Source organism: Saimiri boliviensis, chromosome 14, assembly GCF_048565385.1.
Source record: "Saimiri boliviensis isolate mSaiBol1 chromosome 14, mSaiBol1.pri, whole genome shotgun sequence".
In the NCBI taxonomy this organism is placed as follows: Eukaryota; Metazoa; Chordata; class Mammalia; order Primates; family Cebidae; genus Saimiri; species Saimiri boliviensis.
Genome location: NC_133462.1, coordinates 16,283,825 through 16,301,623, shown reverse-complemented (window position 1 = coordinate 16,301,623; position 17,799 = coordinate 16,283,825). Strand labels below are relative to the sequence as shown.

At 49.1% G+C, this 17,799-nt stretch overlaps 1 protein-coding gene across 3 annotated transcripts in view; it reads left to right on the top strand.

The window, feature by feature from the left end:
* SPTBN4 (spectrin beta, non-erythrocytic 4) overlaps nucleotides 1-17,799 on the top strand; it is a 109,094-nt gene that overhangs the window by 19,820 nt on the left and 71,475 nt on the right. For all 3 annotated transcript variants that reach the window (XM_074386329.1, XM_039465848.2, XM_074386328.1), the window contains 4 exons: nucleotides 7,099-7,250; nucleotides 9,844-10,017; nucleotides 13,242-13,333; nucleotides 15,156-15,236. In XM_074386329.1, coding sequence (XP_074242430.1) covers nucleotides 7,099-7,250; nucleotides 9,844-10,017; nucleotides 13,242-13,333; nucleotides 15,156-15,236 — 499 coding nt within the window. The remainder of the gene's footprint in view (nucleotides 1-7,098; nucleotides 7,251-9,843; nucleotides 10,018-13,241; nucleotides 13,334-15,155; nucleotides 15,237-17,799) is intronic.

Sequence of the window (17,799 nt, the reverse complement as noted above, 5' to 3'; positions counted from 1 at the left end):
TCGTCTCAGGTCAGAGCAGCACTCTGATTATATATATATATGCATATATATATATATATAAATATATTATTATTTTTTTTTTGAGACAGAGTCTTGCTCTCTCACTCAGGCTGGAGGGCAATGGTGCAATCTCTGCTCACTGCAACCTCCACCTCCCAGGCATAAGTGATTCTCCTGCCTCAGACTCCCAAGTAGCTGAGATTACAGGAGCGTGCCAATACGCACAGCTAATTTTTGTATTTTTTGGTAGAGAGAAGATTTCGCCATGTTGGCCAGCTGGTCTCAAACTACTGACCTCCAGTGATCTGCCTGCCTCGGCTTCCCAAAGTGCTGGGATAACAGGAGTGAGCCACCATGCCCAGTCCCATGACAGTATTTTTTGTTTTGTGATTTCATTTTGATGATACCCAAAGAAAGTGAATGGAACTGATCCTGGGCTGGGTGTGGTGGCCCACACCTGTAATCCCAGCACTTTGGGAGGCTGAGGCAGGAGGATTGCTTGAGCCCAGGCGTTTGAGACCAGCCTGGGCAACACGGCAAGATCCTGTCTTTACCAAAAATTAACCAAGTGTGACATGCACTTATAGTCCCAGCTACTGGGGAGGTTGAGGCGGGAGAATAACCTGAGCCCAGGGAGGTTGAGGCTGCACTGAGCCTTGATCACACCACTACACTCCAGAGCCTGGGTGGCAGTGAGACCCTGTCTCAAGAAAGAGAAAGAGAGAGAGAAAGAAAAAGAAAAAGAAAGAGAGAAAGAGAAAGAGAGAGGGAGAGAGAAAGAAAAGAAGAAAGAGGAAGAAAAAGAAAGAAGAAGAAAACAAAGAGAGAGATCCTGGACCATCCGAATGGCAACTTCATAAAGGATGTTACCCTCAGATATTTTGTTTTTTTGAGACAGGGTTTCACTCTGTTACCCAGGTTTAAGTGTAGTGTTGCAACCATAGCTCGCTGAAGTCTCAGCCTCCTGGGGTCAAGGGATTCTGTCGTTTCAGCCTCCTGAGTAGCTAAGACTATAGGCACAGACCACCATACCTGGCTAATTTTTGTATTTTTAGTAGAGACAGGGTTTCACCATGTTGGCCAGGCTGGTCTTGAACTCCTGACCTCAGGTGATCTACCTACCTCGGCCTCCCAAAGTGCTGGGATTACAGGTGTGAGCCACCATGCCCGGCCTAATTTTAAATTTTTTATAGAAATGGGTTCTCGCTATGTTGCGGAGGCTGGTGTGGAACTCCTGGCCTCAAGCAATCCTTCTGCCTCGGCCTCCCAAGGTGCTGGGATTACGGACATGAGCCACCATGCCTGGCCTGATTTTTCCATTCCTGACTACAGTCTTGTTAGCATGGAGCAAGAGTCAAGAACTGAAATGCCCACTGAGACCAGATGGGCCACATAGGCTGAGAGAGCTGGGACCTCCCATAAGCGGGCAGCGGCCACACAGCCCCTGTGACGGATGGCAGCCTGGCAGGAATGGAGGTTTGGGTTGCTGTATCATGTGTGATATTTCATGAGAAGTAAAAAATCTAAATTTTTTTTTTTTTTTGAGATGGAGTTTTGCTCTTGTTGCCCAGGCTGGAGTGCAATGGCTCAGTCTTGGCTCACTGCAAACTCTGCTTTCCGGATTCAAGCAATTCTCCTGCTTCAGCCTCTGAGTAGCTGGGATTACAGGCATGTGCCACCATGCCCGGCTAATTTTGCATTTTTAGTAGAGATGGAGTTTCTCCATGTTGGTCAGGCTGGTCTCGAACTCCCGACCTCAGGTGATCCGTGTGTCTCGGCCTCCCAAAGTGCTGGGATTATAGGCGTGAGCCACTGCACCCAGCCAAAATCTAAATTTTTTTTTTTTTTTTTTTTTGAGACGGAGTTTCGCTGTTGTTACCCAGGCTGGAGTGCAATGGCGCAATCTCGGCTCACCGCAACCTCTGCCTCCTGGGTTCAAGCAATTCTCCTGCCTCAGCCTCCTGAGTAGCTGGGACTACAGGCATGTGCCACCATGCCCAGCTAATTTTCGTATTTTTAGTAGAGACGGGGTTTCACCATGTTGACCAGGACGGTCTCGATTTCTTGACCTCGTGATCCACCCGCCTCGGCCTCCCAAAGTGCTGGGATTACAGGCGTAAGCCACTGCGCCCGGCCTCAAAATCTAAATTTTATTTTTTATTTACTGTTTTGATTCTTTTTTTTTTAAATTGCATTTTAGGTTTTGGGGTACATGTGAAGAACATGCAAGATTGTTGCATAGGTACACACATGGCAGTGTGGTTTGCTGCCTTCCTTCCCCTCACCTGTATCTGTCATTTCTCCCCATGCTATTTCTTCCCACCTCCCCACCCTCCCGTCCCTCCCCCCAAAATCTAAATTTTTTAAAGACAAAATCTTCTTATTTTAAAATGTTGATAACTGATTTACATTTTTATAAAATGCAGTGGGGGTGCAACCAAATATATTTCAAAGGCTGGGCGCGGTTAAGTTAAAAAAAAATACAGATAAGTAAATGTATATTTTCTACTGCTGGAGTAAGAAGCAATACTTTTTTAAAAAATTGTATTTTTAATTTTAATGGGTACAGAGTAGGTATATATATTTATGGGATACTTTTGTGTTGCAGACAATCCAATTATACTATTTTAGTTATTTTAAAATGTACAATTACACCAGGCGCAGTAGCTCATGCCCGTAATCCCAGCACTTTGGGAGGCTGAGGTGGGTGGATCACTTGAGTAAAGGAGTTTGAGAAAAGCCTGGGCAATATGGCTAAACTCCAACCACTGAAAATACAAAAATTAGTGGGGCATAGTGACACATGCCTGTAGTCCCAGCTATTTGCAGGGCCGAGGTGGAAGGATGGCCTGAGCCCGGGAGGCAGAGGTTGCAATGAGCTATGATCTCACACCATTGCTCTGCAGCCTGGATTTGATACAGGGCAGACCCTGTATAAAACAAACAAACAAAAAACAGAGAAAAAACTTCAATTCAATTATTATTGAGTATAATCACTCTGTTGTGCTGATATCAAATACTGGATCTTACTCATTCTTTCTGTATTTTGTACCCATCACCCCAGCCCTCCACCCCGCTATTGATAGTGTTACAAAAGGCAGATTTTATAAAATTATTCAGAGATTTCAAATGATTGAAGGGGAAATGGACTGGAAATACACATCTTTATTTCTGAATTAATAGAAACTTGGCTGGGCGAGGTTGCTCACTCCTGTAATCCCAGGACTTTGGGAGGCTGAGGCGGGCAGATCATGAGGTCAGGAGATCGAGACCATCCTGGCTAACACTGTGAAACCCCGTCTCTACTAAAAATACAAAAAAATTTAGCTGGGTATGATGGCACGCACCTGTAGTCCCAACTACTCTGGAAGCTGAGGCAGGAGAATCGCTTGAACGTGGGAGGCAGAGCTTGCAGTGAGCCAAGATCATGCCACTGCACTCCAACCTGGGAAACAGAGTGAGATTCTGTCTAAAAAAAAAAAAAAAAAAAAAATAGGAAACAATAATACAAGTGCTATTATTTAGTAATGAAATTCTAATAGTAACAGTACAGGCTAAGCTGCCAACAAATTGATATAACAGTACAGTGGCTTAATGGAGAAGCTATTTCTCCCTCCCAGATAACCTTGAAATAAGCAACCCAGTTGGTAGGAAGACTTAGAGTGGTCAGTGTAGATTCCAGGTTAATTTAATCTTGTGTTCTGCAGACCTTGACCTTGCTTTTCTAGTTTATGGGAGTCGGGAAGAAAGAGGAAGTCCAGGGAGCAATTTTCTTTTTGTTTTTTAAACTTTGTTTATTTATTATTTTTTGAGATGGAGTCTCACTCTGTCACCTAGACTGGAGTGAGGTGGCACGATCTCCACTCACTGCAACCTCTGCCTCCTGGGTTCAAGCGATTCTTCTGCCTAAGCTTCCCGAATGGCTGGCATTATAGGTGCCCACCACCATGCCTGGCTAATTTTTGTATTTTTAGTAGAGACGGGGTTTCGGCATGTTAGCTAGGCTGATCTCAAACTCCTGACCTCAAATGATCCACCCGCCTCAGCCTCCCAAAGTGCTAGGATTATAGGTGTGAGCCACCATGCCCAATCTAAACTTTATTATTTATTTATTTATTTATTTTTTGGACGCAGAGTCTTGCTCTGTAGCCCAGGCTAGAGTGCAGTGACACGATCTTGGTTCACTGCAAGCTCCTCCGCCTGGGTTCAAGTGATTCTCGTGCCTCAGCCTCCTGAGTAGCAGAAATTACAAGCGTGCACCATTAAGTCGTGATAGTTTTTTATATTTTTAGTACAGACAGGGTTTCGACAAGTTGCCTAGGCTGGTCTCGAACTGAGCCCAGGCAATCCACCTACCTTGGCCTCTCAAAGTGCTAGGATTACAGGTGTGAGCCACTGTGCCCAGCCTTTTTAAAGCTTTAAATTATGAAATAATTACAGATTCTTAGGAAGTCACAAAGATAAAACAGATGATAAAAAAGATGGCTGGGCACACAGTGCCTCACACCTGTAATCCCAGCACTTTGGGAGGCCGATGCAGGTGGATCACGAAGTCAGGAGTTTGAGACCAGCCTGACCAACATGGTGAAACCCCATCTCTACTAAAAATACAAAAATTAGCTGGGCGTGGTGGCACGTAACTGTAATCCCAGCTACTCAGGAGGCTGAGGCAGAAGAATCACTTGAACCCGGGAGGCAGAAGTTGCAGTGAGCTGAGGCCACTGCACTCCAGCCTGGGCAACAGAGTAAGACTCCTTCTCAAAAAAAAAAAAAAAAAAAAAAAAAAAAAAAAAAAAGAAAGAAAGAAAAGAAAAAGAAAAGAAGGAAAGAAAGAAAGAAATGTAACTGGCTAGGTGTGGTGGCTTGAGTTTGTAATCTCAGCACTTTGGGAAGCCTAGGTGGGAGGATTGCTTGAGCAAAGAAGGTTGAGACCAGACTGGGCAACATCCCGAGGCCCTTGTCGCTACAAAAATAAAAATAAAAAAATCAGCCGGGCGTGGCGGCATGTGCCTGTAACCCCAGCTACTCAGGAGGCTGAGGTGGGAGGACTGCAAAAGCCCGAGAGGTTGAGGCCGCAGTGAGCCATGATCGTGGCACTGCATTCTAGCCTGGGCAACAGAGCGAGATTATGACTCAAAAAAAAAAAAAAAAAAGATGAGTAATTCTACTAAAAATGTTCAAAGGATTTGAATAGACAATTCTCCAAAGATATACAACTGTTTGATAAGAGCATGAAAAGATTCTCAGCATCATTAGCCGTTAGGGAAGTGCAGAAGGAAACTACAGTGAGGTAACACTTGACACCCACTAGGATGGCCGTAGTAAAACAAAAAAAAGTCGGGGGAGACGACCCAGCGCAGTGGCTCACACCTGGAACCCCAGCATTTTGGGAGGCCGAGGTGGGTGGAGCGATTGAGTCCAGGAGTTTGGGACCAGCCTGGACAACATAGTGAGACCTGTCTCTACACCAAATACAAAAATTAGCCTGGCCTGGTGGCAAGTTCCGGTGGTCCTGGCTACTTGGGAGGTTGAGATGGGAGGATCACCTGAGCCTAGGAGGCAGAGGTTGCAATGAGCCAAGGTCATACCATTGTACGTCAGCCTGGTCAACAAAGTGAGACCCCCATCTCAAGAAACAAAAAAGGAGGGGGTGGGAAATGGCAAGTGTTGGCGAGGATTTGGAACCTTCACACATTGCTGGTGGGAAGGTGAAATGATGGCGCAGCAACTTTTTTCTTTTTTTTTTTTTTTTTGAGACGGGGTCTGGCTCTGTCCCTCTTGCTGGAATGCAGTGGCTTGAGCACAGGTCACTGCAGCCTCCATCTCCCGAGCTTAAGCAGTCCCTCTTGCCTCAGCCACTCAAGTAGCTGGGACTACGGGTGCATGCCACCCTGCTTGGCTAATTTTTTGTAGAGACAGAGTCCTCACCATGTTGCCCAGTCAGGTCTCAAACTGCTGATCTCCAGCAATCCACCTGCCTCAGCCTCCCCAAGTGCTGCGATTACAGGCCTGAGCCACCACACCTGATCTGTGGTGCAGCTACTTTGGAAAACAGTTTGACAGTTCCTTAAGACCAGGTGCGGTGGCTCATGCCTGTAATCCCAACACTTTGGGAGGCCGAGGCCATGGCTGTATTTATCTGTGTCCCCACTGAACTGAGCTCTGCGAGAGCCCTGTCTGTATTCACAGAGCCTTGAACAGGCACAGAGTGTGCATTCAAATATTTATTGAATTAATGAATGACTAGAGCCAACTGGGGTCATGAGCAGGGAAGGCTTCCTGTGCAAGTGATAGCTCAGGAAAACTTCAAAGGATAGGAAGGTTATCACCAGGTGGGTGGTAGAGAGTAGAGGAAGGCGTCCCAGGTAGGAGGAGGCGTGGCTGCTAGGTCTCTCTTTTTTTTTTTTTTTTTTGAGACTGAGTCTCACTCTGTCACCCAGGCTGGAGTGCAGAGGTGCGATCTTGGCTCACTGCAACCTCCACCTCTGGGTTTAAGCAATTCTCCTGCCTCAGCCTCCCAAGTAGCTGCGATTACGGGCATGCACCACCGCACCTATTTTTGTGTGTGTGTGTGTGTGTGTGTGTGTGTGTGTGTGTGTGTGTATTTTTAGTTGAGACAGCGTTTTACCATATTGGCCAGGCTGGTCTCGAACTCCTGACCTTGTGATCCACCTGCCTTGTCCTCCCAAAGTTCTGGGATTGCAGGTGTGAGCCACAGAGCCTGGCCGACTCTCTCTCCCTCTCTCTCTGTCTCTCTTTTTCTTTTTTGAGACGAGGCTTGCTCTGTCGCCCAGGCCACAGTGCACTGGCAAGATCTTGGCTCACTGCAGTCTCCGCCTCTCTGGTTCAAGCAATTCTCCTGCCTCAGCCTCCCAGTAGCTGGGATTATGGCCGTTGGACACCATGTCCGGCTACTTTTGTATTTTTAGTAGAGATGGGATTTCACCATGTTGGCCAGGCTGGTCTCAAACTCCTACCTCAAGTGATCCACCTGTGAAGCTGGACTCTTGCAGAGAGCTGGGACTGAGCAGGCTTGGCTGGCGGAGGGCTGGGATGAAGGTGGAAGCGCTTGGGGGCTCATCAGGGCCTGTCCTCCAGATGAGCGGGAAGCTGTGCAGAAGAAAACCTTCACCAAGTGGGTGAATTCGCACCTTGCCCGCGTGGGCTGCCACATCGGGGACCTCTATGTGGACCTCCGGGACGGCTTCGTGCTCACAAGGCTCCTGGAAGTGCTGTCTGGGGAGCAGCTGGTGAGGGGGTCTTCATGAAGGGCTGGGGCAGGGGTCCTCCCTGGGGTCTCAGGCTGGGGTTTGGGCTTCTCTGGAAGGGCTTAACTGCAAGCAGGGGCCTGGCTCATGGGCGAATGGAGCGTGCTAGAAGGGCCCTATGGGTAAGAGGTCCCTGTACTCGGCCGTGTGGGGCTGTGGCGCAGGGGCGGAGCTCGGTTGTGGGAAGCCTGGGCGCTTGGCTGAAACCGAAGCCAATGACCTGCCAGCTCCGGTTGCGAGGCGGGGCTTCGGTGGCAGGGGCGGGGCTCTGCTGCAAGGGGTGGGGCTATTGGAGAAGGCCCGAGCCTTGTTAGAAGGGTCTGGCCTGGGTTATGAGCTATCAAGGGCATGGCTATAAAACGGGGACAGAACTGTGTTGCGGGTTGGGAGTGGGTAGTGGATGAAGGCGCGGGGCTCTAGGCTAGCGGGCAGTGTTCGTTGGTAGGGTGAGACCTAGGTCGTGGGTGTCTAGGGACGCAGACGATGTTCTGGGGTGTGGCTTGTTGTATGAGCTAGGCTGTGTCTCCGGGCTTGAATGAGGTTTCATCTAAAAGCGTGGGATTCTCATGGGGTAGAGATTAGTTAAAGGACTGGAGCCTGGATCTCAGGGACTTGTGAGAGGCATGGCTATAGAATAGGAACAAACGGCCGGGCGCGGTGGTTCATGCCTGTAATCCCAGCACTTTGCGGGGGCCAAGGTGGTAGGAACACTTGAGCCCAGGAGTTTCAGACCAGCCTGAGCAACATAATGACACCCAGTCTCTATGGGTTTTTTTTGTTTTTTTTTTTTTGTTTGTTTGTTTTTGGCCCGGCGTGGTGGCATGAGCCTGTAGTCCCAAGTACCCAGGAGGTTGAGGTGAGGGGATTGCTTGAGCCCGGGAGGTCGAGACTGCAGTGTTCCATGATTGCACCACTACTCTCCAGCCTGGGCGACAAAGCAAGACTCTCTCTTTTTTCTTAATTTTTTTTTAATAGATGTGGCCTCACTATGTTGCCTAGTCTGATCTAGAATTCCTGGACTAAAGCGATCCTCCAGCCTCAGCCTCCCAAAGTGCTGAGATTACCGGCATGAGCCACCGAGTCCGGCAGAGACACTGTCTCAAAAATAAATAAATAAACCCGAGCGCTGTGGCACGACGCCGTCTCAAAAAAAAAAATAATTAAAAATCAAAAAGCATTAGCCGAATGTGGTGACGGGCATCTGTAGTCCCAGCTACTTGGGAGACTGAGGCAGGAGAATGGCTTGAATCCAGGAGGCAAAGGTTGCAGCGAGCCAAGATCGCGCGACTGCACTCCAACCTGGGCGATAGAGTGAGACTCCGTCTTAAAGACAACAACAACGAAAACAAAACTCAAAAAAAGAATAGGAACAAACGCTATTGGAAGGAATTGGGCTACGAACAAGGGAAGAGCACTGGGGCTGGGCGGAACTTGAATGAATAGGCGTGGCCCTAGATAGGGACAGGAAAGGGAAGCAGTGAGGGGTGTGACGCAGGATTTTTTTTTTTTTTTTTCTTTTTTTTGAGACGAAGTCTGGCTCCCTCATCCAGACTGGAGTGCAGTGTCGCGATCTCGGCTCAACTGCAGCCTCCTCCTCTCAGGTTCAAAGGATTCTCTTGCCTCTGCCTCCCGAGTAGCTGGGGTTGCAGGAGCGCGTTACCACGCCCAGCTAATTTTTGTATTTTTATTTTATTTTATTTTAAGATCGAGTCTCGGTCTGCCGCCAGGCTGGTGTGCAGTGGCGCAATCTTGGCTCACTGCAACCTCCGCCCCCCAGGTTCCAGCGATTCCTCTGAGTAGCTGGAAATACAGGTGCGCGCCACCACGCCTGGCTAATTTTTTGTGTTTTAGTAGAGACGGGGTTTCACCATGTTAGCCAGGATGGTCTCGATCTCCTGACCTCGCGATCCACCTTCCTCGTCCTCCCAACGTGCTGGGATTACAGGCGTGAGCCACTGCGCCCAGCCCTAATTTTTCTGTTTGTAGTAGAGACAGTGTTTCACCATGTTGTCCAGGCTGGTCTCGAACTCCTCGACTTAAGTGATCCATCCTCCTCGGCCTCCCAAAGTGCTGAGATTACAGGCATGAGCCACCGCGCCCGGGCGGCCACGGGGTTAGTGGCAAAACATGGGTGGATGAGAGAGGGATCCAACGTCAGGACCAGGGATGTGGCTGTGGCTGGGGGTGAGGGCGGTGGTTGTCAAGGGGGCGTGGTTGTCAGGTTGGAAGTGGGGCGCCGGTGAAAGGGGCAGAGCCAGGGATGTGAATAAGCCTTGAAGAGATGTGACTCTTGAAAGGGTCTGACTATGGGAAGGAGCAGGACTTCTTCTTCTTCTTTTTTTTTTTTTTTTTCCTTTTTTGTTAGTTTATTTTTCTTTCTTTTTTCTTTTTCTTAGGCAGGGCTTCTTTAGGACTGTGTCCTGCGTCTTTAATAAAACGGGAGGAGGGCGGCCTGATCCTGGATACTCAGGGGGCGTGGCCACGGGAGGCGGGCTTCTTTGGAAGGGGCGGGGCCGAGGGCGCCGTACTCCTGTCTGTCCAAACCTCCGATCGCCCGACGCCCCTGTCGCCCTAGCCCAGGCCCACGCGCGGCCGCATGCGGATCCACTCACTGGAGAACGTGGACAAGGCGCTGCAGTTTCTGAAGGAACAGCGCGTGCACCTGGAGAACGTGGGCTCGCATGACATAGTGGACGGGAATCACCGGCTGACGCTGGGGCTGGTCTGGACCATCATCCTGCGCTTCCAGGTGACCCTGGGGTGGCCCCTGCCAAGCCCCGCAAGGGTAGGACTTAGAAAGGCGTTCCCCGGCCGCGCACGGTGGCGCCTGCCTGTAATCCCAGCACTTTGGGAGGCCGAGGCGGGCGGATCGCTAGGTCAAGAAATCGATATCATCCTGGCCAAGATGGTGAAACCCCGTCTCTATTAAAAATACAAAAAACTAGTGGGGCATGATGGCGGGCGCCTGTAATTCCAGCTACTCAGAAGGCTGAGGCAGGAGAATCGCTTGAACCCGGGAGGTGGAGTTTGCAGTGAGAGATAGCGCCACTGGACTCCAGAGTGAAACTATGTCTCAAAAAAAAAAAAAAAAAAAAAAAAAAAGGCATTCCCCACCATTTACCCATTCATTCATTCCTTCAAATAATGTCCTAATATGCTCCAGGAACCCTATTCCAGGTCGTAGGGATGAAAATAATGATAAAAATAATTGTCACGATCACCATTGTCATGATCATCGTCTTGTAGCAACCCTGTTCCAAACACTGTTCTAAACACTCGACATTTAATACACACAGCAACCCCATAAAGTTGCTGTTCTCAAACCCCAGGAGTTTGAGAACAAGTTATTATCCCATTTTACCAGTGAGGAAATGGAAGCCCAGATAGGTGGCGTCATCTGCCCAAGATCACACGTAGCTGGGTGCTGGAGCTGAAATTCGAATCCAGGCAATCTTGATCCAGTACAGAGACAAATAGACTAATGTGTGCCTTTTAGGAGCTTACATTGGGGTGAGGAAGACAAATGATAAATACACAAATATGTAAAGAAGACATACATGGGAAAAGGACCAGCTCTAGGTAGAGAAGAAGTTTAAAAAGTTATGCAGGGCCATGTGAGGTGGCCTATAATCCCAGCACTTTAGGAGGCCGAGGTGGGAGGATCACTTGAGGTCAGGAGTTTGAGAACAGCCTGGTCAACATAATAAAACCCTTTAAAAATTTTAAAAATCAGCCAGGCATGAAGGTACATGCCTGTGGTCCCAGCTACTTGGAAGGCTGAGGCAGGAGGATCGCTTGAGCCCAGTAGTGTGAGGCTGTAGTGAGCGATGATTGTGCCACTGCATTCCAGCCTGGGCAACAGAGTGAGACCCTGACTCAAAAAAAAAAAAAAAAAAAAAAAAAAGCTAGGCAGAAAAGAACAGATTATGATAAAACAGTAATAGGGATATAAAATGTCAGGTTGGTGGTGTTGAGATTTTAGACGTGGTCAGAAAAGTACAGTCTGGGAAGCTGATGGCTGAAAAACATACAAAGATAAAGGGAGAATGCATTCCAAGCAGGAGGCACAGCAGATGCAAAGGCCCTGAGGTAGAAATGAGCTTGGCATGTTGGAAGTATAGAGGAAGAGCAGTGTGGCTAGAGCATGGGAGGCAATGGACATGAAGGATATGAGGCACATGGGGTGACAGGGGCTAGGTGATCTGTGATGAGCAATTTGGATGTTTTTCTGTCTGAGATGGGGAGAGGTTGCAACATTTTATCAAGGGTAGTTGCATACAAGTTTAGAAAGATCCCTTTGGCTGAGCCGCAGTGGCTCATGGCTGTAATCCCAGCACTTTGGGAGGTTGAGGTGAGAGGATCACCTGAGTTTAGGAGTTTGAGGCCAGCCTGGCCAACATGGTGAAACTCTGTCTCTACTAAAAATATAGAAATTAACTGGGCTTTGTGGTGCATGCCTATAATCCCAGCTACTCAGGAGGCTGAGGGAGGAGAGTATGAGTGTGTGAGCCAAGACCACACCACTGAATCCAGCCTGGATGATAAAGCAAAACTCTGTCTCAAACCAAAGAAAAAAAAAAAAAAAAGATCCCGCTGGGTTGAAGGTGTTCACCAACATTGGCAGCTGAGAGCCCAGGAGGCAGGAGGGGAAGACACTCAGGGAGTGGAGTGGATGGGCCTTAGGGGAGGGGAGAGGGAGAGGGTGTCCATGGAAGACTGAGAGCTCTGACCTGGGGACTTGTGGATGGTGGGGCTATCCTGAGACAGGGACAGGGAGAAAGGGCAGGTTTGAGGAACACCCTGAGGCCAGTTTGAGATGGGTCTAGTGGTTCTGGGTCCAGGTCATTGGAGTTGAGGGACATCTTGGAGTTCACTGGGTCCTGGGGATGGAGCTCAGGGGACAGGGAGACACTGGAGACAGGAATGGACACTGTCAGTACAAAATTGAGGAATGAGATTATGGGAGTGGGAGATCACAGCTGGCAGCTGGATCCCTGCAGTAGGCACTGGGACCTCCTTGGAAGGGTCCTGGTTCTCTCCCTTAGAACCTACATGGCAAACCCAGTTCTTGAGTCCAGGACCCAAGTCTCAGATCCCCACCTTAGACTCTAGAATCCACTCTAGATTCTGGGTCATTCTGAACGTTATCAAACACTACTAAGTGAGATGCAGCGGCACTCAAAGCAGGTAAACATCCCTGTGGTCCTGGAGCAGTCACATTTTAGTGAGGAAATCTGATGAAAAGATAAAACGTATAGGTGGTGATAAATGCTGAGAGGATAATAAAACAGGGAAGGGGATATGAAATTCGGGTGTGCGATGAGATTTGAAATCAAGTGGTCAGTGAAGGCCTCACGGAGAAGGTCACGTTTGAGTAAAGACCTGAAGGAGACTGGAGCCATGTGGGGACTTGGGAAAAGGCTGTTCCAGGCAGAGGGAACAGCCAGTGCTAAAGCACCAAGGATGCTGGTGACTCAGGGAAGAGGCCAGCAGGTGTGGAGTGGAGTGAGCTGTTGAAGATGAGGTCATCAACTTCATGAAGGGAGATCATGGGGACTTCTTTTACCTCCAATGAAATAGAGCTACGGAGGGTGTTGAAAAGAGGAGCAAGGATCTGATTTGAGTGTTCACAGGGTCCCTCTGTCTGTCATGTGGGGAACAGACTGTGGATGCAGGAGTAGGGAGGTCAGCATGAGGGCCTCTGCTCTAGCCTAGGCAGGAGAGGGCGGTGTCTCAGACAAGGAAGGTGCCCAGATGCTCAGTTTGGAGGCTTCCTTGGAAACTGAGACCTGAGTCTCAACTGCTGCTCCGCCAATTGTGGCTATCCCAGCCCACTCCAGAACTTATCCTCACACTCCCCTGTCACCTGCCACCCTCTCTAGTAGCAGATGGTGAGTGGGGTGGGGGTGCGGGGGCGTCTCCAAGCCTCAAGCTCTCCAGGCTCCGGTAGCCAAATTTTTTGTATCTTCACAGATTCAAGTCATCAAAATTGAGACTGAGGACAACAGGGAGACGCGCTCAGCCAAGGATGCTCTGCTCTTGTGGTGTCAGATGAAGACAGCCGGGTAAGCACCCCTACACCTTCTTTAGGAGCTTAGGCAAGTAGACCCTTTACCTCTGCAGTTCCTTCCCAGACAACAGCTCAAGGGGCATCCCATTGTCCTCAGGGTCAAAATGTTACATCTGAAGCTAACCAACTGATAAATGAAATGTGTCTACTTCTCCAGCCTTGACAAATAATCTTTCCTAACATGCTGGAAGGCCAGGTTCAAATTTATTTGTTTACTTAGACACAGGGTCTCACTCTGTCACCCAAGCTGGAGTGCAGTGGCGTGATCAGAACTCACTGCAGCCTTGACCTAGGTTCCAGTGATCCTCCCTCCGCAGCCTCCCAAGTAGCTGAGACCACTGCATCCCACCCAGTTTCAAATGTATGCCTCTTGGGCTTCCTGGGCACAGTGTCTCACACCTTTTACTTTGGGAGAATGAGGTAGGAGGATTACTTGAGACTAGGGATTTGAGACCAGCCTGGGCAAGATAGCAAGACCCCATCTCTACAAAAAGCTTTTTCTTTTTAGTCAGCCAGGTGTGGTGGCACATGCCTGTAGTCCTAGCTTCTCAGGAGGCTAGGATGGGAGGATCATTTGAGTACAGGAGTTCAAGGCTGCAGTGAGCTACGATCATGCCACTGCACTCCAGCCTGGGCTACAGAGCAAGACCCTGTATTGAAAATAAATAAAAACAGAACTCTTGGACTCCTCAGAGCTCAATGCTGGAAAGAGATAGACTGTCCCTAGCCTGCTCCCTTCTCTCTGTCCCCCACTCTATTTCATCCTATACTTCAAGAGATCTCACAGTCACCTATGTGGACCCCAGCGCTATGTCCAAGCTCTGGCCACCCTGGTCCCCTGTGAGTGTCACCTTTCTGCCTCACAGAGCATACACAGGAAAGTTCAAAGTCCTGGGTCCCTTCAGTGTGGCCGAGCTGATGGCAGGGTGGGGCGCAGGCTCTACTGGGCATGTTCCCTTGGGCGCCCAGCTCTCTGCCCTGCAGGGCGCAGTAAGACATGAATCTCAAGTGCCCTCTGGAGAGCAGCCCCTGGGAGAAAGGAAGGAGGGGTGGGTATGGGAGGGAGGTGGGCTTCTCTGACTCATCCTTCTGGGCTGTCTGTCTGCCTTGCAAGGAAGACCATGGAGACTTTTGGCGTCTGTTCCTCCACGTGTCTGTCTGTTGTGTGCCTGCTTTTCCTTGTGCTTATCTCTCCTCTTCTCCCTCCCTCCTTTCCTCCTTCCCTTTTCTCTTCCTTCATGTCTGTCTTTCTCCCTCCTCTCCTTTCTCTTCCCATCTCTGCCTATATCTTGCTCTCTCTCCTTCCTCCCTCTCTCCTCCTCACTCTTCTCCTTTCTTTTGCTTCTTTTTCTCTCCTTTCCTGTCTCTCCTGCTGTCTATCTCTCTATCATCTGTCCATGTATCTATCTATATCTGTCTATCTATCATCTGCCCGTGTATCTATCTATCTATATCATCTGTTCATGTATCTATCCATCTATATCAATCTATCTTCTGTTCATCTATTACTGTCTATGTTTATCTATCATCTGTCCATCTGTTACTATCTATCTTCTGTTCATCTATCTATTGTCTATCAATCATCTATTATCTATCATCTATCAATCAATCTACCTGTCTGCCATCTATCTGTCATCTGTCTATGTATCTACCTTTCTCTTTTCTACCCACCTGCTGACCCACCCCTCTTTCTTTCTATGTTCTACCCTCTGTCTCACCTTCCTTCCCTATCATTCGATCTCCTTCTGCCTTTTTCCCTCCCTCCTCCATCCTGCCTCTCCCGATCTCTGCCTCTGTTTCTCCCTTCACACTTCCAGCTACCCTGAGGTAAACATCCAGAATTTCACCACCAGCTGGCGGGACGGATTGGCCTTCAATGCCCTCATTCACCGGCACAGGTACCACCTGGTCTGGGGCACCATGTCCCCACAGCTGCACACCTGTACATGTACCTGTGTAGATGGCATACACAGGCACAAAGACCCATCCCTTCAGCGCTACACACACATACACTTTCCTTTCCCTTCACTCACATGTCCTGCACATTTACACGCAGGAACACACACCCACACAGGCTCCTGTCCAGGCCACATACCCTGTGCACACGTGAGCCCTCACACAGATGTGCGCACACACAGATACCCAGGCACGTGCACAGCCTCTCCCCAAGGTAGGGAGCTCTCTCCCCTATCGCTATCTATGCTGCTGTGTGCCCAACACCTCCTCCTATCAGAAAATGCTTTCTGGGGCTGGGCTCGGTAGCTCACGTTTATATCAGCACTTTGGGAGGTGGAGGTGGACGGATCACCTGAGGTCAGGAGTTCGAGACCAGCCTGGCCAACATGGCCAAACCCCATCCCCACTAAAAAAATAAAAATAAAAATAAATAAACAAATAAATTAGCCAGGCATGGTAGGGGCATGGTTGTACACACCTGTAATCCCAGCTACTGGGGAGGCTGAGGCAGGAGAATCACTTGAACGTGGGAGGTAGAGGTTGCAGTGATCTGAGATAATGCTACTGCACTCCAGGCTGGGCAACAGAGTGAGACTCTGTCTCGAAAAAACAAAAATGAAAACGAAAAGAAAATGCTTTCTGGCCGGGAACAGTGGCTCACGCCTGTAATCCCAGCACTTTGGGAGGCTGAGGCGGGTGGATCACAAGGTCAAGAGATCAAGACCATCCTGGTCAACATGGTGAAACCCCGTCTCTACTAAAAATACAAAAAATTAGCTGGGCGTGGTGGCGCGGCCTGTAGTCCCAGCTACTTGGGAAGCTGAGGCAGGAGAATTGCCTGAACCCAGGAGGCAGAGGTTGCGGTGAGCCGAGATCGCGCCATTGCACTCCAGCCTGGGTAACAAGAGCAAAACTCTGTCTCAAAAAAAAAAAAGAAAAAGAAAAAGAAAATGCTTTCTGAAAGTGAGCCCCAAGAGTTCCCGTCCCTGGCTCCTGCACACCCATGGATTCATACCTTGGGGCCTGCCATTGAAATGGCTGAGGGCCAGGCACCCACTCAAATTATACCCACATTATGATCGCTCACATGACATATTGGGGAAACTGAGGCCCAGAGGCTGGAAGGGGCTTGTTGTAGCATAGCAGAAGCCAGAACCCAGCTTGTTCTGTTGTGGACACTCAGAACCCCGTCCACTCAGAACCCCTGCCTCTCACAGCTACGCACACTCGTATGCACATAGGGAGACTCAGACCCACTTCCATACACACAAACTCACAAGCTGCACCAGGGTCATACACTAGGTGACATTTGCTCAGTGTTTTCTATGCACCAGGCATGGTTCTAAGTGCTTCCCACTAAAGCATTCAATAGTCAATGTATCCACTGAATGTGTCCAATCCACCTATGGGCTGGCTATTATCTATCCATCTATCTATCTATCTATCTATCTATCTCTCTCTCTCTCCATCTATCCATCTATCTAGAGAGGGAGTCTCACTCTGTCACCCAGGTTGGAGTGCAATGGCACGATCTCAGCTCATTGCAATCTCCTCCTCCTGGGTTCACGTGATTTTCCTGCCTCAGCGTTCTGAGTAGCTGGGATTACAGACATGTGTCACCAAGCCTGGCTAATTATTATTATTATTATTATTTTTGGTATTTTTAGTAGAGACATGGTTTCACCATGTTGGCCAGGCTGGTCTTGAACTCCTCGCCCCAGGTGATTCGCTCTCCTTGGCCTCTCAAAATGCTGGGATTACAAGCATGAGACACCACTCCCAGCCTATTAATTTTTTGTTTTGAGATGGAGTCTCACTCGGTCGCCCAGGCTAGAGTACAGTGGTGCAATCTCCACTCACTACAACCTCTGCCTCCCAGGTTCAGTAGATTCTCTAGCCTCAGCCTCCCAAGTAGCTGGGATTACAGGTATGTGCCACCATGCCTGGCTAATTTTGTATGTTTAGTAGCAATGGGGTTTCACCATATTGGCCAGGCTGGTCTCAAACTCCTGGCCTCAAGGGATCCGCCTGCCTCAGCCTCCCAAAGCGCCGGGATTACAGGCGTGAGCCACCACGCCTGGCCAGCAGGTGCTATTATTATTCCCATTTTAGAGGAAACCAAAGCACAGAGAAACGAAGTAGCTCACCCAGAGTGATACAGGCAGGATGTGACAAAGCTGGAGCTCAAGCTTTGATGAGCTGGCTCTGGTCCTCACACTTCTTCTTCTTTCTGAGATGGAGTTTTGCTCTTGTTGCCCAGGCTGGAGTGCAATCGCTTGATCTCAGCTCACTACAACCTCTACCTCCTGAGTTCAAGTGATTATCCTGCCTCAGCTTCACAGGTAGCTGGAATTACAGGTGTCCATCACCACACCCAGCTAATTTTGTATTTTTAGTAGAGATGGGATTTCACCATGTTGGTCAGGTTGGTCTCGAACTCCCAACCTCAGGTGATCTGCCCGCCTCAGCCTCCCAAAGTGCTGGGATTATAGGTGTGAGCCACTG